At 42.9% G+C, this 20,513-nt stretch overlaps 2 protein-coding genes across 3 annotated transcripts; one reads left to right on the forward strand and one right to left on the reverse strand.

The window, feature by feature from the left end:
- The first annotated feature begins 3,609 nt into the window (after positions 1-3,609).
- pla2g12b (phospholipase A2, group XIIB) lies at positions 3,610-7,186 on the forward strand. Of its 2 annotated transcripts, none has more exons than XM_006630540.3 (4): positions 3,610-4,158; positions 4,580-4,668; positions 5,631-5,796; positions 6,236-7,186. In XM_006630540.3, exons 1-4 carry the CDS (start codon positions 3,906-3,908, stop codon positions 6,352-6,354), a joined length of 627 nt encoding a protein of 208 aa, XP_006630603.1. In that variant the 5' UTR covers positions 3,610-3,905; the 3' UTR covers positions 6,355-7,186. The 2 variants fall into 2 exon arrangements, with proteins under 2 accessions (XP_006630603.1, XP_015202218.1); XM_015346732.2 differs by having other exon boundaries at positions 4,580-4,656.
- A 615-nt stretch (positions 7,187-7,801) lies between these two features.
- oit3 (oncoprotein induced transcript 3) lies at positions 7,802-15,996 on the reverse strand. The gene is made up of 9 exons (XM_006630541.3): positions 15,750-15,996; positions 13,475-13,849; positions 13,140-13,250; positions 12,661-12,783; positions 12,170-12,292; positions 11,683-11,843; positions 10,538-10,953; positions 9,716-9,815; positions 7,802-9,541 (listed from the first exon to the last, which is right to left on the reverse strand). The coding sequence occupies exons 1-9, from the start codon at positions 15,805-15,807 to the stop codon at positions 9,368-9,370; spliced, it is 1,641 nt and encodes a 546-aa protein (XP_006630604.2). The 5' UTR covers positions 15,808-15,996; the 3' UTR covers positions 7,802-9,367.
- Between the last annotated feature and the right edge of the window lie 4,517 nt (positions 15,997-20,513).

The raw sequence follows: 20,513 nt of genomic DNA on the forward strand, positions 1-20,513 counted from the left end.
TTGTGCTGTGCTTCATCCTGTAGAGTTTCATCCTGTACATGAGGGATTGAATAAATTTTGTATTTCTCAGCAAGACACGAGAAGAATGTGTATTTCTTTGTATTGAAGTCGATACTAATTTCAGACAACACAGGCTTGTTTTTTCTTCTTGTGGCCTTTTTTTCTTTGATTTCCTTTGTTCCCAGTATTTACTTCTATATTGACTGTGAGTGGTAGGATATGATCAAGTGTTATTAAATACCAAGAACATTTCACTTTTCTTTATATACATTAGCAATCCGGTAAAGTTGCTTTGCCTTGGTGATCCAGGAAGACGTATTATTTTTAAACCTTTTTCATTTAGGTTTCCATCACAGCCTGTGGATATCATGCATGTGATTCAGAATTAAGGGGTGTTTTCCAGGGAGAGTGCAAGCACCTATCCCCCATTGATAATGGTTCAGACTTGTGAGACATGGACTAGAGCAAGTCACTCACCTCTTCTCTGGCCTCTGTTTTTGCATTTTCAGTTCTGCATTTGTAAGTGGGGGAATCCTTCAACTAGATCACATTTTTCATGTTTTTCTCTTAGTTTGCTGTTAGAGAGATAACTGTTAGCTGTCTCTTAACAGTTCTTTTTTTGTTTCTCTCTTTTCATTATGTATTCAATGAAGCCTATATACACAATGAACCCTAAGCGCTCTATATACTCAATGTATCCTTTGTACCGTATGTAACATTTAAATGTACCCACGTACTGTACATTGAGCACATTGCAAACATTGAGTGCATAAGGTCAATAGGGTACATTGGGGATAGGGTAAAATGAGTACATGAGGTGAAGAGGGACCATTGTGTACATAGGGTAGATGGGGTACATAAGGTACATCGGATGCATTGAGTACAATTTCACTCAACAATAGATATTTATAGAACATATGATACATAGGGTACTTTGAGTACATACTGTATGGTAAAAAAATACATTGGGTACATGGATTACATTGAGAATATACTGTAGGATGCATCGGGTTCATTGTGTACATAGGATAGGTGGGGTGCATAGGGTAAATTGAGTTCATTGAGTGGATATGGTACATACTGTATGATACACTGAGTAACATAGGATACATTGATAGTACATACAGTATACACATGGAATACATAGTGTACAGTGGGTACACCGAGTACATAGCATATATAGTGTGCATTGAGTAAATAAGGTATGTAAGAGGTCCCAAGGGTCATCTTTCTTTATCAAATTGAGGGTGTTCTTTTTCTCCAAACTCTTTTGTCGTCATCTTTAGAAGCAAGAAACACTAATTCTGCTATTGTGTCTCTTTTCATGCTGAGCGCATTTAATAACTTTTAAATTTGCGGATTTTCCAGATGTAGAATAATTTTCTTTTTTTTAATTAAATTGAAACCATTATTTTTTATAGCACAGAAATTCTCATTTTGTCACTTCCTTGCTTGATTAGTTTAAAATAGAAATTTAATCTCGAGCTCTTAGACTTCTATTAATATAACTTCAACCATTCAATCTTGATTGGAAATAATCACTCTCTTTTTCAAAATATAAAGAATACATTAAATTAATTTCAATTTTTAGAATTCATATTTGAGTTGGGTTTTATGCTTATTCTGTTATATAGCTTTGTTCATATTTTGAAATTTAACAAGTGTCTGAAATGGCTTTTACTCAAAGAAAATGTATTTAAACACGAGTAGCAGCTTTCTTGAATGTACTTGCAGCTGAAGTTTTTGTCTGATTGCTTCTAGTGGAGATGTTTCAATGCTTTTTATAGATAAAGCGCACCACAGCCACATCAGCAGTAACGCCTTTAAATCCACCAATAAAAGAGTTTAATTTTCTGGATGCTTTCATGAAGAGTTATTACTGCAGCTTGTCATTGTTATTTCAGGTTTTTAACTGTATTTAATACTGTATGTCATTACATTTTTCCATCATTCTATTTTCCTGTTATTAATTTGTTGCCTAATTCACAGACATCCCGTCATTGTTTTTTTTTCTATTTATATCCAAACAAGCTAGATGGGTCAAACGGCCTACACTTGTTTTTACATTCTTGTCTTGTCCCTCATTAGTTATCAACTTTAAAAGTTCCTGAAATAATATTAATTATGCCTTGTGCAAGCAATATTTAAATCAAATAAGTAAATGAAGACTTAAGTAATAATTAAAACCAGAAGACTCCATGACCTTCCAGGACCTGGATATAGTCTAAATGCTTTTGTTTGTAAAGTGTTTCGTTATTGTGTCGGACCATAAGTCCCACATACGTTCCATTAGTGTATTGGACTGGAAGAGAAACAGATGGACAGACTGTACTGTAATGAGGGGATGTTCTTTGCAAAGATGATGCACTGACTGAATAACGGTTAAGATAGGTCAGTAAGAGAAATAAATAGATGGAGAGATGTGGGTGTTATCAGCCTGCCTCAAAGTGCCCTGTGGCTCTGCTCTCTGGCCCAGGCCTGTCAATGTGGAAGTAAAGTGTGTGAGCTCAGCATGCAGCTTGCTTGTGTCCTGGGGTCCTCTTGATTCCTTCCAGCAGCATACACTGTGACTGGACTTTGTCCTTCTGCACCAATCCCCATGACATACACAGCACATGTTCCTTGCCTCAGCTCGGTTTACTAAAATCTGACAACAGGAGGGTAAAGGTTAGCATTAGTCATTCCGCTCCAAAAACACACTGTGCAAAAGACACCCTTATCTTCACAATGGTACAGGACAGCTGATTAGAATGGGCTGTGCATGTGTAATCATACCACAACATGTACAGAGTAGTAATCAGTGGCTGGGCCTGAGATCGCTACATTGAAAACCTATTGGGGTTACCTTGCATAAGTGCTCGAAGTTTTCACAGGTAACTTGTTTGTATTACAATTACCACCTTATTTGTGGTCTAAAGTAAGAGGCCAATCCTTCTCATTGTTTCTATTTATCTATCATTACACAGCCAGTACTGGGCCTATGCATGAAACACCTGGGAAAACCCTGCCAGAAAGGGAAATTTTAAAGCAGTCAAACTTAGCTTTCATCCAGAAAACACAGTGGGAATGAGAGGACTTCTCATACTGTAGACAGGAGCTCAAGCTAATCCAAGCCCCTGGAGCTGTAAGGCAGTAGTGACAACCACTGGGCAGACTTTCCTTCTACACTTACTTTCTTTTCAGCAGTAAAGTGCAAAGATACCTTTAGATCAGGCTATGTTAAATCTCACAAAACTGCAAAATAGTTCAATAAATTTAAAATTTTGTAACTTTCCAATGAACTAATTTGAATTTCAGAACAACAGTAACCAGCACACTTTTCATAGTTGCTGAAAGGTAGTCCACTGCTAACACATGACAGGGCTCTCAAGAAGCATTTTCAGAAATGTTATTGGCCATTACTACAAATAGATTAGAAAGAGTAGAAACCACTAATTTGAAGAGTGAAAAAGAGTTCCGTGTGGAGTGGGGAGCAGAGACCCTGTGTCACAAAAAGCAAGAGAGGGAGCCATCAGTGTCAGAGATAGGTACTGACCTTTGTCCCTGCATTGTGGAGGCTGCCCTGCTGTCTCCCTGCCTTAATCGCAGGGTGAAGTCCAAGCGGAGGGACTCAGATACTAAGAGCGCGTGTGTGATCTGTTCCCAGCTCACTCTCTCTCCCACACTCACTTAGGGCTGGAGCTCTGACCACGCTGCTGCCCGTGAGGTTCTCTCGGACTCTGCCTCTCCTCTGCTACTTTCTGCCTGCCTGCTCTACCCCGGCTGAACCCGCTTCTCCAGCTCAGGAACCAGTTTCTGCAGCTGACCAGTGCTGTATCTCTGGCTGTGCTGTGAACCGTGCTGCCTTTTTCGTCTCCGCTGTAGCTCCAGCCTGTGGTTTCCTCAGGGCTGTACCCTCACCTACCATGTGGTTTCGTCCAGCACTCGTACTCCTGCCCCTGCTCTGCCTCTCCCTGAGGCTGTCGGGTGCCCAGGAGGCAGAGACGGGCCCCCCTGCACCCGGCCAGGTGCCCAACGCCACCCAAACGGAGGACGAATCATCCGACTGGGGTCTTGACACCATCCGGGACAGCTTCCAGGCTGTCAATGGCTACTTTGACTCTATGCTGGAGCTGCTGGGGGGACGCAACGGAGTCTGCCAGTACCGCTGCCGATTCGGTAAGTGAAGTCACTAGGGAACCCCCGAACACATGTTCGATTCGAAGTCTGTATGGTAATTTTATCAACTTTTATTTGGTTTTCCCATGGGCGGTATTGTTTGGTCATCATAGTGTAAGTTAAATATTGGAATGCAAACTTGAATTAGAAGCATGAGAAACAGTGCTGTTTCCTCAGCTCTGGAAAGCGAGATAGTTTCACCTGTCTTATGATTAATAGCTCAGCGATGCTGTCCGGCTGGATAATTGCTTGAATCAAGAGCCATAAACACTAAAAGTTTATAGCAGTGAACTGGAGGTGGCTATCATCAGGACAGAGAGGAACAAGTCAACTATCCTGAGACAGCTCTCGTTCAATGTCTGTATGTCTCTCTCCACTGCTGAAAAACTAGTGTAAACACTGATGTTATTTAAATCTCCAGGAAAGGCTCCTCTTCCTCGGCCTGACTACAAGACTCCTGAGCCCAATGGCTGTAGCTCGTACTTCTTGGGCCTGCAGGTACCAGAAAGTGTATGTAACTAACACTGTTTTTGTTGCTGATAACACACTGCTTGTGCTCTTTCTCTACTCAATATTGATCGTACTACTAACACAAGTATTGCCCCACTGTCTGCAATGCAGCGTGTGTACAGTGGAATGTGTGTGTAAACTGGTTTTTATTCCCCCTGCTTTATTCATTTGATTTATTCATTTCACCTGGTCATCAGATTCTTTCAAATTAAAGTACTGTAGCTGTGGAACCTTCTAAATTAGTTCATTAACTTGGTTCTTGCTAATTTATTCTGGCTTCGGGCCTCGGCAGAACAGTAGCATGGGGGATAAAAAGAATAACGGATTTCAGATCTCCAAAGTCTGGGACAATCTTGCAGTGGCTGTTAGTATTGTTGGGATAGGTGCAAATGTTCAACGTGCAGCGTTTGTCTCGGTCTCAGACTGGCCTTCTTTCCAGGAAATGAAAGATGTTTATGTAGTGAATGCTGTCTGATCTTAAAGAAGGTGTGTTTTTTAGTTTGGATCTCCTTTTAACCCACTGCATTCTTTTCTTTAAGTCACCACGACTTCTCGTAAAGAGAGGACAGGTTCTGTCTTACTCTGCGTGTTAGAAATTCTATCCAGACATATATTTTCTAACCACTTCTTCCAATTGAGGGCATCTGGGGAGCTGGAGCCTATCCCAGCAAGCGACAGGCACAAAGCTGGGTGCACCCTGGACTGGATACCAGTCCATCAGAGGACACACACAGACACAAACACACACAGGCACGCACCAGGGCCAATTTTCCCAGGTTTCTTATTTTCACCCTGAGTTTCAGTTCAGTGGAACCCTTGATTCCATTTGGAAATATAACAGTATTAAATAGGAATTCCTGTCAAAGGAGGAGATCATGGTACGATGCATGCCTATGTGTGCTTGGCGTGCCTGTTCGTCTGAGCTGTACAATAACAGAACCCTCTGGTGCCCCTGTGTGCAGCTGGACATGGGAATCCCTGCCATGACAAAGTGCTGTAACCAGCTGGACCTTTGCTACGACACCTGCGGCTCCAACAAGTACCGCTGCGACTCGAAGTTCCGCTGGTGTCTGCACAGCATCTGCTCCGACCTCAAGAAGAGCCTGGGGTTCGTGTCAAAGGTTGAAGGTCAGTCGTGCTGCCTATAACTTTACTGTTCACCTTACTGCTTTGACCAGTGACAAAGGTTGTGTGTAGAGTATACAAACTGAACTGCTGAATCTGTTCAATGGCTCCTTTAGGACAGCTAGTCAGTTAAAACATTACTATGGCTACAGAAATGTTGTGGGAAAACATAATAATTGTTCATTTTTGAAGTGTCCATTTTATTACTAATAGAATTATCACTAATTTTTATATTATTATGTAAGGATTATACTGAGCTTTGCATTACATTTTATTACACATATAAATACGAATACAGGCCTCATTCACAAATCTATGAGAAAATTATGATAATTACATTTGAAAAAAATATAAACTGAAAGTCTGTGTTTGCTCTGTAGTGTAATCTACGTCTCTTTGTCTCATGAAGTATCCATTAACTATCTTCGTCTCTCTTTCTCAGCTTGTGAGACTGTAGCAGACACCCTTTTCAACACTGTGTGGACTCTGGGCTGCAAGCCCTTTATGAACAGTCAGAGGGCAGCCTGCATCTGCAACGAGGAGGAGAAGGATGAACTGTAGGACAGCACCAGCGACAAAACAACACAGCAGACCACCGTACACTGCAAGACAACACAACACAATCCAATACAGCATAGTGCAGAAGAACATATACCCACATTATATAATAAGGAGAACTAAAATCTAACAAAATAATCAAATATGACACACTGCAGTCTGTCACAATTCTATACTGCACACACCAGCACAAAATGACCCCACCACATGTACATTTAAGACAAGACAGGCCCACTGCACATTTCAACACTACACAGGCCAGTCAAGTGCCAAGCAGGGCAGCACAATGACAGGAGCAACAGGAGTTAACCAGAGCTGGCTGGGCTCAGTGGCCATTCTTCCCTCATGCTCTCACGGTGCAGTGAAACCCAGCAGATCAGCAGGGCGCTGCCTGCAGCGGCTTACATACAGAATAAAATAAGAAAAAGGACCAGAGCACAGCAATTCAATAATCAATCGGCAAGTCTGTTCATAAGAGAGCAATAAAGGGCCATCTGGGACTGGAATGAAGGTTGGAGCTCCGACTGCATGAGTCTGCTGCCAGTTTACCTCATTCTCTCCCCTTCCCCCAGATGGGCACATGGCCCAGTGGCTCAGGCACCGCTGCCACGGCTCAGACCAGCACACAGAACAAGTGCCTGGGTATAGTATTGTTATTCGTATTGCTATTTGTGATCCAGTGTGGTAGGTTGTATTTAAGTTATTAAAGGGTTGTTGTTTTTTTTCTTATTTTCTGCTAGCAAGTGTTTTTAATTCTGTTCTAAAACGGCAGCACCGTGAAGTGCGTCTGGTTTTGTGATTAATTTTTTAAATAAAATGTGACAGTAATAAGGAAGCAGCTGTCTCTGGACTCAGAAATGTACAGCACATTTTGTTGCACAGCTCGTGGTGTAATGCTGGTGGAAACTGGAGACTGTACTCGATAGCCACGCTACACAGAGCACAACAGCAAATCTTTACCAATCGGATTGATGGATAACAGTAATTACAACGAGAACTGCATAGCGTAAATATAAGTAAATACTGTGAACAAGCCCTTGCGTGACTCATCCTGCTCTGTGTTCCGAAACATTAAGAGAGTATTTCTAAGGTTTCGCTTTTAGAGCAAAATACCCTGAAAGCAAGCAGAAAAAATTAATCTAGCAAGAGTAGGAGTGGGAGCGAGACGTGAGGCGAATAGCAGCTTTCTGCACATATTTCAGACAATTTGCTAGGGATTTATCTAGACCTAGAAAAGGTGAAGCAAATTTTTTTTTTACTAGAAAGGAAAAGGGCTTTGAGCTGTCTTTACGAGATTGTATCACATCCGTAAGATGAATTCTGACAGATCCCAGGGTACTGGCTTGATCTTTTATGTAGTATGTTTAATTCTTTAAACAGAAATCTTTGGAAAATGGTGTCCAGAGAGTCCTGAGATCTCTGATTAGAGCGCTGATCACATGGAGAGAGCTTAGACACAGGTGCGACTTTATTGAACAGTTACAAAACACTGTGCATTTCATTCTGGTATGTCTTTCACATACCTTATACAGTACTGCAGATACAGATACTCATATCATTAAAGACAATTAGATAACATTTCATCCTAGTTGGTAATAATACTGCTATGCGGACAAGTGTTAAAAATACAATATAGAATTTACATAACAACACTGCAATACATATTTGCTTGATCAAACAAAAAGTAAAAAATATATTTTGATACAAGATGAGATTTTAAATAAAATACGTTCATATTGCTGGGTGTACATAGATTTGAAGACATGTTCATGGTCATGACTTTCCTGAAATAGCTGTTGGCACAATGGGTTCCTGACAACTGAGAGGGGGCTCATTAAACACACCTGAAACAGTGTTTCTCCATCCCTGCAGCTGATTCCTGAGTGAGAGTGATAGTGGAGGTCGAGTGGTGCAATGGTTGATCTAGGTGTGTTACCGGAAGTATACCAGATCAATCCCTGGCCTTTGTCTGTGGTGTTACACCAGACTGGTCTTTCAGGTCAAGAAAGTCCTGCTGTCAGTTACTCTGAACCAGAAGCTGTTAGTGAATTGTTCTCCCCTTTGTCTTTTCTAAATTGCTCAGGCTAAAAATGTATTTTAAGTGTCAGTGGCTCTGCACAATATTGCCTCTGTGCTCTTGGACTCGACATGGAAATCTCTTCTGGACAAATCAAATGTTCTTGATAAAAATGTTCAACAAAACTGCTAAGCTTATTTTTTTTTCTGGAATAAAAATAGACTTTCAAATAGGCTTTTTGGACATTTGAGAAAAGCTTTGTTGCATTTTTTTTATAATGGACAGACCAGATGGATAAAAGTTACAAGGATTCTGCAGAGGAGCTTGGCAGCTCTGACAGCTAGAGAAGCTACAAATAATTCAGCATGATTTGTAAAGAGCATTATGTATTCCAGCGGTTAGTATATACATAGAGCACATTTCAAATGCTAACATTGCAAATAAAAAAAAATATCAATGCTACTACTAATTCCACCAGGGCAACATTGAAAACAACTATTAGCATTAGAACTCCCCGGGTTACAACCACTTCCAGCTTGGCTGTTATAGACTGAAAATCTCATTTTTATGCACATTTGCTGTATGAATCTTGATCTGCCATCTTATTGAACATATTTATTCAAAAAGAATAGAAATGCACATCTGTAGAACATAATATAGTTTTATTCTATTATCATCAAGTTATAGTTAGCATGTAATTGACATCTGCAGATAAAAAACATTCATGTTTTCAATAAAACATTTAAGCATTTAAGTACTTTTAATCTAAGATAGATGTAGATGTAGACTATATACTGGAAGCATTTGTAGTCTGATAAGAGGTTTACCTGACACCTTACCTTTCAGGGAATACCTTTCACTATTTTTTTTAAAGCAGCAGCATTTAGCTTTTTTGACATCATCAGATGACCCTGCTTTGTGTGGGGGTGGGGGTGGGCTCTGTGTGTGTGTTAATGTCTGAGTTGGTAGAGGGTGGTGATTGGATGTGCTGCAGCGATGTCAGTCATCAGGAAGGATAATGATTGGCCCGCCGGTCAGCAGGCGCTGGTCAAGATGTCCGCCGTCGGGCTCGTGCCAGGCATGACGACGCATTCGCCTCCGACAACCCTGAGAGCAGCGGGATGCCCCATCTCCCTCCCCACACACCAGCACGTGGCAGTGCAGGAAAACCTCCTGAAATGGAGGGACACACGTAACACATCAACTCCACTCACTGTGTCAGCAGATAGCAACACACTTTCACTGAGTGCAACTCCTCAACCTTCATTTTCAAACATTGTGCACCTGTCTGTCCATGCGTCTCTCTGTCCGTCCGTCCGTATTTCTGTCCGTCCCCCTCACACTTACCTTGTTGTCTTTGCCCACGAATTTAAAGACAGGCACTTGGTAATGTTTGGACAACTGGTCTTTAGAAGAGTACTGCTTCACAGTCTCATCTGAGATACACCTGGAGAGAGATGAGAGGCGGGGGGGAGGAGAGAAATCTTAATTGTGGTATATTTGCTTGATAACCTCATATGTTTACAATAATTAACCTCGCTTTCCTATGGTTTTCATCTTACTTTCTATAATACATCACTAGGCTATTATATTACAATGGTTTAAAACAATATGTGTTTATAAAAGTAACATGGGAAGCCTGAATAAAAACAAAAAATATTTTATGGGTAACAAATATGATAATGAAAAATAAATTAAGCAGATGCACTACCAGATGGGCATGTAAGAGAATAAAAAATAGAAATAAAATCAGTCAATTGGGAAACGTTGACTGTCAGGCTGTTGATGTCCTTGTTCCGGTATTATTTGACTGGCTGCATCTGGATTCACGAATCACCTCAAATGAAACATTCCTAAGTGTTCTTTGAGATCGAGGGTGTAGAATAAAGCAGTTTCACACCTTGAAAATTATGTCAAGTTGTGTTATCTTTAATACTTAAGGGAATAGTTTGACAGTCCCCCAGTTAACCAGTGACCCGGACTCAGTTAAACTATCATCAGGTAGTCCAAGATTAGGGATATTCGGGAACTGTGAAATACAAGCAAGGTAAAAAGCAAAGCTTCATTTTTTTATATCACCTGCCACCTGTGCAAAGAAAAATCAACTAACAGACATATTAGAAATATCTATGAAAAAAAATCTATTATGAGTGAAAGAGGATCACACACCCGTCCTTGATTAGGTAGTATTTGAGTGCCTGGTCTGCCTTGGAACTGGGTGTGGCAAAACAACTTTCCACTAGTGCGGCCAGCCCGTCCACTCGCTCCGCCGGCTCCACCCCGAAAAACAGAGTGTCCCGCAGCTTCAGGGTTGGCAGGGAACCGCGGTAGGGCTCGGAGAACTCGGAGTTCTTGAAGAGCTCCAGGCTGAAGGGGAACATTCCTTGGCTTCTACCAGCAATCTCCAGAGCTGAGTTGCGGGTGTTGGGCAGGTAGCCGTCAGAGACCTCATACTGGCGCGGGAACTCACAGGTCACTGGGATCAGGAGCTTGCTGGTGCGCACAATGACGTCACCACTGCTCCCGGGGCTTTGCCGTGGTAAACCGGTTACCAGGTTGGTGCTCACGATCTTGTCATTCACCACCTGAGGGACAGGGGACAAGAGAAACCTTGATATTGTTACAAGTATAGTAAAGCAGTAGGAAGAATTTGTTAGGCCTGGTAGAAATGGCATATAAGTGATTAAAAGCACGGCTCTAGTGAAAGACTAATAAATAAGAGACAGAACTTTGACAAGGCAAATATTTATATACATTAACATAGAATAACTACAGTTATTTATTTTATACACAAAACAATATACAACATACACCTGTTAAACTCTCAGACATATACAAAAGTCTATGTGTTTCAGAGCCTATGTGCTCTTCAGACCAGAAAAAAAATATCCAAGAAAAAAATATCATTATTCTAAAAATGTATCACTAACTAGAAAATAACACTTTTAGTCTCAGGATTCCACAATAATGGCTCTAATGATTCACCATGAAGTTAAGCAACCAGTGCAAATCCCCTTTTATCAACTACTGTATGTTCACCTGACTCTTAGGTCACATGCAACTAGGCGAACACCTCAGACAACACCAGTGTTTACAGGTTTTCTGAAATAAGGACTTTCAAGATGTAAATGGCAAACAACACACCCCCTAGCTTGTAACAATACCAAAAGGGTGAAAAACGCCAAGTGAAGGCAAGTCCTGACCAAGCACAGAGTCAGCGATCCTTGGAAACTGGTGCCCCGTTTCCCTTCATACCTTATATCATCTCAGAGCCTTGTGGCACAAGCTACTGGTGCCCTGTGCCACTGACTCACCTCCACCACAGTGCCGCAGGTCTTCAGGCTGAAGTTGAGGTTGACGTGAGTGCCATTGGAGACTCCGCGGCAGGAAGAGTTGGACAGGAAGAGCTCCAGCCCGCCCACCAGCTCCCTGGGCACTGACACCTCAATTGAACTTGAACGGCACTGCACTGGCACTGCCCGCACCCAGAAAGAGAGAGGGGGACAGAGGTTTACAGTATATGCACAATGCTAAGTGAAACTCTGAAGCAAACTGCCCAGAGAGAGTGAAATAATTGGGTTCATACTCATAAGAAAAGGAAGGAGAAACACCGTGGTTCATACAAGGATCCATGCATCCATCTTCTAACCAGTTCATCCAATTTAGGATCACAGCGCCAACACTTATCCTGGCAAGCAACAGGTACAAGACAGGAGACGCCCCATATCATCCTCTTGCCCTCTCAGCCTTGCTCTCTACACCCTGCCTCTCTGTCTCTCCCTTCTCCCACGTAAGGCTTACCCTGGCAGGTGTACCTGTCCTCAGCCAGCACCAAACCGCGAGGACAGTGACAGTGGTAGGTGTCCTGCAGCATCGAACACCCGTGACTACAGCCCCCATTGTTGTTGTGGCACCCCTCAATCCCTGCCAAAGAGAGGCGTGGAGAGGGTGTGTTGAGGAAACATTTAGGAAGTAACAGGAGTGAGGGAGGAGAAAGAAAGAGGCAGAGCAGGCAAGGAGACAAAAAAGGAGAAGTGAACAAACTTAGTCTGAGAATGCAAGCTTAATAAACAACAGAAATTAAATAATCAGTCATTTCAGTGCAGAGAAATCTGGGTGAGAAATTCTCTGAATACTAAACATTGTGAGAACAAATGTTTGTGTTTCTTTCTCATGAATTAAAGAGGGGTCTTTGAGATAATCAAGATCTTTCTATGTCTCTCCAGAAGAGTTGAGCTCTTCTTTGGTGATGTAATGCATGATTCAATGACAGTATGATGTAAAGCTCTTACCCTGGCAGGTCCTGCCATCAGCGCCCAGCACCCTGCCAACTCCACACTCGCAGCGGTGCGAGCCCTTCATGTTCACGCACACCTCAGCACAACCTCCATTGTCCTGCTCACACTCGTTCACATCTGCAGCGCAGGGGAGAGGGTGACAACAGGAAGATGGAACTGAATGGGAGGAAGATGGTGTGCAGTCTATATTCATCCTGCCAAACCTCCTCTTTACTACCTGCTTCTTACACTGTTTCCTCTCCTTTTTCTCTTCTGTCTACACATACCTTGTCTCTTTCCTAGGCCAAGGTTATCCTAGTAAAATAACCCTGTCTCCCCCTGAGTCCTTCACTCTCTTCAGTCCCAATATTGCCCCATTGCTTTCTCTGTCCCAGTGTTCCCTCTCTCTACCTCCTCTTCATCCAACAACCCTCTCATTCCCTGCATCTCAGAAGCCCAAACCCTCCACCCACCCCCCTATCCTTCACCCTTACCAAGACAAGTCTGTCCATCTGGCCCCAGCACTGTCCCTGTGGCGCACTGGCACTCTCCGGGGTCCAGGCAGGTGCCGTTGCAGTCCGACTCGTCACAGATGTCATAGAAATCTGACAGACAGCACAGCAAACTGACATAAACAGCCTCACAGTACACAACTGAAAGCCTCTCATAGCTACAGTACAGTCAGACAGAGCCATCACTACAGTAAAGGCAGGCAGACAGAAGGACAGGCCCATGGCGGCACTACAAATAGAGGGCCAGAGAGATTCGCGGACTGGGCGGACAATCAGGGAACAGCTGCAGGAGAGGCACACAAACAGATGAGACTCACGGCCGCAGTAGACGTGGAAGCAGACGGAGGGCCGTGGCAGGCGGTAGACGTAGTAACCGCTGGCGCAGGCTTTCACCCCCACGCTGACGTTCCACATGCAGCAGTCCCCGTTGAAGCTGGCGCACGCCTGCCGCTGCACCACGCCGTCCTCGGGCCGCGGGTGGCTGCCGTTCAGCCAGATGGGCGCGTGTGTGCCACAGTGGTTCTCCTCAATGCAGAAAGTAGGCATGGCATCCCCCGCCATGCCAGTGAAGCGGTACCACTCGCCGTTGACATGGCTGTCACACAGGGGGACTCCGGCTGAGCTGTTGACATGGTGCTCAGTGTTCCTCCAGGGCTCGTTCAGGCTGATGTAGGCGGAGCAAGGGTCCAGGGCTGGTCAGGAGGGGGCAGAGGTTTCAACACTGCTGCGGAAATGAGCCCACAACAGCACTTCCAGTACCCCTCGTCTGATATTCAATTGTATGTTAACTGTCCTATAAAGAACTGTGATGTGCTGTGATGTACACAGCACGCCTGCCCCTACAGCACTCTCTGCTCTTTCCCCCTTGATCATGCTCAGAGCTTTTCAAAGCAGCCTCATATTTCTCTTGATCTGTACCCTCTGAACTGTGGTATGATTGTCTGCGCTCCAAAATATATATAGCTGGTAATGTGACCTTCTGCTGTATTTACTGTTTCTCACATGGATCTGGCAAGCGCTGAGGAAAAAATACCTCAGGAAATACCATGAGAACATAATGATAGCAACAGAGTAAAAATGTCTGGAGTATATACTGAAAGGCTTTAAAAACACAACAAATGAATTCCGGAACCAAAAGCATTTGTTGCATTCTGATTGTCTCATAGTACACTTACAATTATAAACATTGGTAAAGTTTTATGGTTCTTTACAAGTTAAACTATGTTACATTTTTAGAAGTACACTATGGGGTCTGTGCAGATAAAATTATGGTACAGGGTTAGTACAGCATATTACAGCTCATCTTAGTGATGAGTGATTTTTCACCAGCAGGTAGATCAGGGGCATCATATAACAGGTCCTCAGAAAACAGCTGGCTGCTTGTCACTTTGTGTTTCATGGGTTATGAGACATACAGGTGTGCTTTCTGAATAAAGATTGCAGGGGCTGATGGTTCCAGTTTAGACCTGTGTTGTGTTTAGCACAATAGGGAGTTCAGTCCCAGGAGTACCCTGTTGTGGACAGAGAACACCAAGAGTAGAAAAATAAATATCCCTGCACAATTCATAGGTACTCTGCTGTTTTACATGAGCAGAGACACAGCTCTTATCTATTATAATCTATTATTAAATACCATTTTCTTGTGGTATTTAATTAGGTAGTCTGTTAAATGCATAATTTCAAAATGCAATTATTCTCTGAAGCTTCATTGTGATGAGCAATACGTATGATTACCTGCATGTGACAAATTTACTATATAATATTTCTTTAACTTGAAAGACCTGCCATTAGAGTTCATCTCCCAAAGAGATAAATGTGCATTGTGTGCAACTAAAAAAAAATGAATCGGTTCCAATCAAAGTGCACATTCTGCATACTTCTCCTTAATGTGAATGAAAAAGAACTGCTTTATTCCTTTCACAATTGTTTTTTCTTTCAATTTTGGAGTCTTTGCAGCTGAAACATTACTCTTGCATTTCACTCAGCACACATACAAAATGTATAAAATAGATAATTCCACGTATCTGATAGAACAATATATGTGCATCTTGTATGAAACAATCATTTAAAAACCGAATAACATCAGTATATTCAACATGGGTACTTGCAGCATAGGAGCAGAGAGATCTGTCAGGAGTTCTGCTTGTAAATATTAGTGCAGAAAAATGAAAACAATCTGTTCACAGAGGAGCCAGAGCCCTTCCTGGCAAAGCAGGGCTTGCCAGGATGAAAGAAAACATCCCTACAATATATCAGCTCTTCTTCCTTTTTTTACACCAAAAGACAAATTCAGGGCATATAACTCTTTTTATCCCGAGATATCCCACAGAACCATTAAAAAAGGGTGTAGCATTTACTGCAGTTATAAACCACTTAGTTCGAAAACCTAATAAAGCTCTCATAAAGAATCTTTGATAAGGAATCTTAAGTTTTTAAATTCCCAATATTATAGAAGTAAGGATGTATGCACACACCACCCATCACTCCTTCTCCTCGAATTTTAACCTCCAACTGCCCTTCTCTCCTGCAGTTTTCTCCCATTCCTCTCTCTCTCCAGCTGCTGCGGTAGTGCTCATGTGAGGAAGGACTCACCAAAGGATGAGGTGCCAGGCAGCTCCTGTAACAGCATAGAGAGGACCAGAAACAGCATGCTGTGTCTCCTGAACGGTCTCGGTCTCTCAGTGTGCAGTGCTTGCTTTGTTGTCTTTCGAATGGGGGTTCCTGTAGATCTTCCTCTTAGTTCAGGGCGTCTCTCAGCCTGGAGTGGTCAGTGGTTTTTCAGGGGTGGTCTTGGGGGGTCTGTCTCTCAGATGGGGTTGTGCAATCTGGGTCCCCCAGAGAAAGGGGGGTGGGTTTTAATTCCCACAGGACAGGAAAGCTCGGGCTAGGCTGAGGGGCTGACCGCCCCAGAATCTCTCTTTCACCTTGACCCTTCAGTTGTCGTTGTCCTGTTTTGGACAGGGACCTACAGCATCCTCCCATTGTTCCCCCTGCCGAAACAGAGTCTCCCTTATCTGTGGCTCATCCCTGCTGCCGGACACCATCCCTGATTACAGCCCAGGATGTTCGGTTCCCTCCAGCATCAAAACACTCGGCTACCTCTGTGCTCAACAACACAGTTAAAAAAAATCAATTTCCCACTGCCATTTCTCTTTCTGTCTTTCAGTTTAAGATGGACATTTTTTAGTGTCTGGGGGAGGCAGCACAATCCCAGATGAGCATCACAATTAATATTGCCCACCTGTTTTTTTAGAGCCAGGCTAGGCAAAAGTTCTCCATCACAGACCCACCATGCACTGTCAGGTAATCAGAGACAAACCAGACAGACAAGGAGTCTGCATGCCAGGATCTCCCAAAGACTTCCTGCTTTGTGTCAGTTAAAAAAGGAGGCCTTTGATTGTGTGTGTTGTAAACAACTGAGCTGTTTTCTGTTTTTTTTTCTCATTTAAATTAAGAAGATTGGATAATACATGTGTAAGAATGGGGGAGAAATTGAATTTTTTCATATTAAATACTGATGTGCCCCAACTTACATACACATCCTATTCCCATAAATGTAACTTAATATATAAAGTAGTGTGTGGAATCAGTCTGAATCGCATGGCCTTGCATGCTTGTTTTCTTTTCCATGTGTGGTGCCTACAGTAGTTTTAATGGTAAATAATTACTCTACAAGAGTAAAGTGTTATTAGTAGAAAACTGTACAGAGTACATTAAGTGTAATTTCATGTTATTGTGGTACCGTAATAGGAATAATTGTAATTAAAAGTTTTGAGTGCAAACGTAGTGTATAACAGTGCTTTCTGACTTACTGTACATTTTGACTTATTGACACATGGTTGTGTGTCCTGTACCAGAATGACAAAGAATGAAGAAAGCCGTCCCTGCAGGCAGTGTGCCAGGTCAGCAGCACTGTTCAATCACATCGTGAGAGTTTAGGGCAGGATTCTGCACCAAGGCAGAAGAGTTCTTTACATCTGCAGCCGTTTCAAACTTGGCCTGTGGTTTGATTAAGCCAGTTCAAGTCTTATAATCGTGATGATTTAGGCAGGCCAAGAACAATGACTGGATCTGGTTTGACAAGAATGGGGGAGTCCAGATCTCTGACATAGCATCATTAACAATGGTCCCCAAAACACCAGAGCGGTTGGAGTTGGTGTTTTAAAGGTGCCGGCTGCTAGGGGAGACACCGGTGCTGGACGGCGTACATGACACTTCAAGGGCAGCGCTGGTGTATTAGAGCACAAATAATCTACTGACTCTGCCAGAGAAAGAGAAACTTGTGGCAGTCCAAGACATTTAAGTAAAGGCAGATTTTTCTTTTTGGCAAATTCTTCCTCTCGGGGAATGTAGAATTGCATTGTGAGTTCAACCCACCGTATTATTTTTTTGGTCCATCAAACTTCTCACTTAACTGAGCAAATTTAAAGTGAGCTTAAAATGCTCTTGAAGACTTGAAGATTGGATCTTACAAGCATACAGATAATATCTCCAATTTCATTTTCATTTACAATGTCGTGGTTTTTTGCAACACAACCATCCAGCATATATGGTAAATGTAACCCTTAGTAGTTTAGCAGTGCTTGTTGATAATGATATTTTGGTTATTGCAAATTGTAATAAAACAGGCTGTTTCAGTGCTTCAGGTCTCTGTGTTCCGAGATGAAGACATACAGACATGACCCTAGAATGTGCTTCAAACCATTAGTATAATGCTATGTGATGCCCTGTTGCCTGCAGACTAATTTAACTGTGGCTCTGATTTTGCAGTGTTTTGAGTCCAGCTTCAGTGTTGAGGTCAGGTACAGTAAAGGGTAAATTGAGCCTGTTTATTAGGCAGGGTGCCGTGAGCAATGCAGGACACTGATGGCAGTGCTATCACAGGATGTTCAGCAGATAAAGAAAGACAGACAGTCAAGGATTGACCATAGCAGGTCAAGGCTCCTACTGAAAAAAAAAACAGCTCCTGAAATAAACAGCAGGCTGGTCACTCCATTCTGCGTGCGTGTGAGCACTCTCTGGTGGATCAGTGTGATGAGTAGCGCACCGAGATGGGAGTGAGTCCCTGAGTGAATGGTGTCAGTATCAGGACCAGTGGTGCTCTTCCATGAATAACAGTTCTGTAGTACGTGGAGTGCACCTGTCTGTACGTTATATACAAGTTCAAGTATGCATGTTTGCACATTAAAAAGATGTTGCATGAGCCAGTCATGCCCAAGACAGTATAATGAGGGTTTTCATCTGTTCCATACCACGTTTTCTTACAACTGCTGAGAGAAAAGGATAGCATATTACTGACATGGCAGATGTCCAGATGCAATCGTTACAGAAAACAAAATGGCCTTGACAGAGCAGTAATGTGCCCATCAATTCTGAGCACAATGTAGAGCAGACAAAAACAACAGTATGAAACACAAGGCCTGTTTAAATATTTTACCACAGTTGTGGAAGTCTAGTAAGAAATCCACTTAGTCCTATGCTTTTGGTGAGCTTGTTGTAACAAATTGTTGTTTTCAAATAAAACTAGTTGTTGGAAAGAGAAATGAGCAGTTGGTATGAACCAGGTTTTCTACTGCTCAAGAAGGGTGCAAACAATATGGATATGGAGATCTCATTTTTCCTGCCCTTTAATTTTTCTGGGATAGACTAAGAATTATTTTCAAGTGAAAATCCTGCAAGTATATTCCATCAAATCAAATCAAAGTTTATTTATCAAATGCACAACAATACGGCGTGCAGCAGTAGTTGCTGGCAATTAAATGTCTTTTTCTGCAAGCTCACAAAAATCACAAGAATCACAAGAATCACAGAAATCCTCAAAAACACAAATCACAAAATTGAGGTTACATTTTTGAAATTGAATAAAACTCAATGTGAGTAGAGCTGTTATGTGTCCATAGTGTATGCAATATATACATGTAATGCAGTTATGCTGAATATAGTGAGAATTGTGTGTCCATGTAGCCATTACAGGTGATTTGCTAAGGAGCTACGGGTGGCTATTTAGCAGTCTTATTGCCTGGAGGTAGAAGCTGTTCCGTAGTCTGTTGGACTTGGACCGAATGCTTTGGTACCGTTTACTGGACGGTAGGAGGGAAAACAGTTTGTGACTGGGATGACTGGGGTCCTTGAGAATGGACCTGGCCTTCTTCAGACATCTAGCTGAGTAGATCTCCTGGATGCTTGCTAGCTCACAGCTGGTGATAAGCTGCGCTGACTTCACCACCCTCTGCAGTACTTTGCGATCCCGTGCGGAGCAGCTCCCATACCAGGCAGTGATGCAACCAGTCAGGATGCTCTCAGTAGTGCACCTGTAGAAGTTGGTCTGGATATGTGATGGCATGCCGAACTTCTTTAGCCTGCGGAGAAAGAACAGGCGCTGCCGTGCTGTCTTGACCACGGTGTTGGTGTGGTGGTCCAGGTTAAATCCTCTGAGATGTTAACTCCCAGGAACTTAAAGCTGCTGACCCTCTCCACTGCAGTCCCATTGATGTGAATAGGTGTGTGGTCTCCACCCTGATGTTTCCTATAGTCCACAATCATCTCCTTAGTCTTACTAATGTTCAGAGAGAGGTTATTCTCCTGGCACCATGCTGCCAGGGTTTCAACCTCCTCCCTGTATGCAGACTCTTCACCGTCTGTGATCAGGCCAATGACTGCTGTATCGTCCGCAAACTTGATGATGGAGTTTGAGTTATGCCTGGTGACACAGTCATGGGTAAATAAGGAGTAGAGGACAGGGCTAAGCACACAGCCTTGGGGGGCTCCAGTGTTTAGAGTCAGGGTAGAGATTATGTTGGTGCCCACTCTCACCACCTGCGGACGTTCCGTCAAGAAGTCCAGGATCCAATTACAGAGGGAAATGTTCAGTCCCAGGTCCTGGAGCTTGATGACAAGCTTTGAGGGCACTATGGTATTGAATGCTGAGCTGTAATCAACAAACTGCATTCTCACATATGTTCCTTTCTTATCCAGGTGTGAGAGGGCAGTATGGAGGGCAGTGGCAATAGCATCTTCTGTTGACCTGTTCTGGCGGTATGCAAATTGCAGTGGGTCTAGGGTGTCAGGCAGTGAGGAGGTGGTGTATGCTTTGACCAAAAGCACTTCATGATAACTGATGTGAGTGCAACAGGGCGGTAGTCATTTAGGCAGCTGACTCTGGATTTTTTTAGGAACAGGGACAATGGTGGTCTTCTTAAAGCAGGAAGGAACTATAGACTGAGCTAGGGAGAGATTGAATATGTCCGAGAAGACATCTGCCAGCTGGTCTGCACATGCCTTCAGAACGCGGCCAGGGATGGCATCAGGGCCAGGAGCCTTGCGTGGATTGGTCTTTTTAAAAACTTTACACACATC

Source organism: Lepisosteus oculatus, chromosome 4, assembly GCF_040954835.1.
Source record: "Lepisosteus oculatus isolate fLepOcu1 chromosome 4, fLepOcu1.hap2, whole genome shotgun sequence".
Classification (NCBI taxonomy): domain Eukaryota; kingdom Metazoa; phylum Chordata; class Actinopteri; order Semionotiformes; family Lepisosteidae; genus Lepisosteus; species Lepisosteus oculatus.

Coding starts and splice junctions, on each gene's coding strand:
- pla2g12b (XM_006630540.3), top strand. CDS start 3,906: ATGTGGTTTCGTCCAGCACTCGTACTCCTGCCCCTGCTCTGCCTCTCC. Junction 4,159..4,579: donor CCAGTACCGCTGCCGATTCG/GTAAGTGAAGTC, acceptor TTAAATCTCCAG/GAAAGGCTCCTCTTCCTCGG. Junction 4,669..5,630: donor GCCTGCAGGTACCAGAAAGT/GTATGTAACTAA, acceptor CCCTGTGTGCAG/CTGGACATGGGAATCCCTGC.
- oit3 (XM_006630541.3), bottom strand. CDS start 15,807: ATGCTGTTTCTGGTCCTCTCTATGCTGTTACAGGAGCTGCCTGGCACC. Junction 12,293..12,660: donor TGATGGCAGGACCTGCCAGG/GTAAGAGCTTTA, acceptor TCTCTTTGGCAG/GGATTGAGGGGTGCCACAAC. Junction 11,844..12,169: donor GGACAGGTACACCTGCCAGG/GTAAGCCTTACG, acceptor GGGTGCGGGCAG/TGCCAGTGCAGTGCCGTTCA.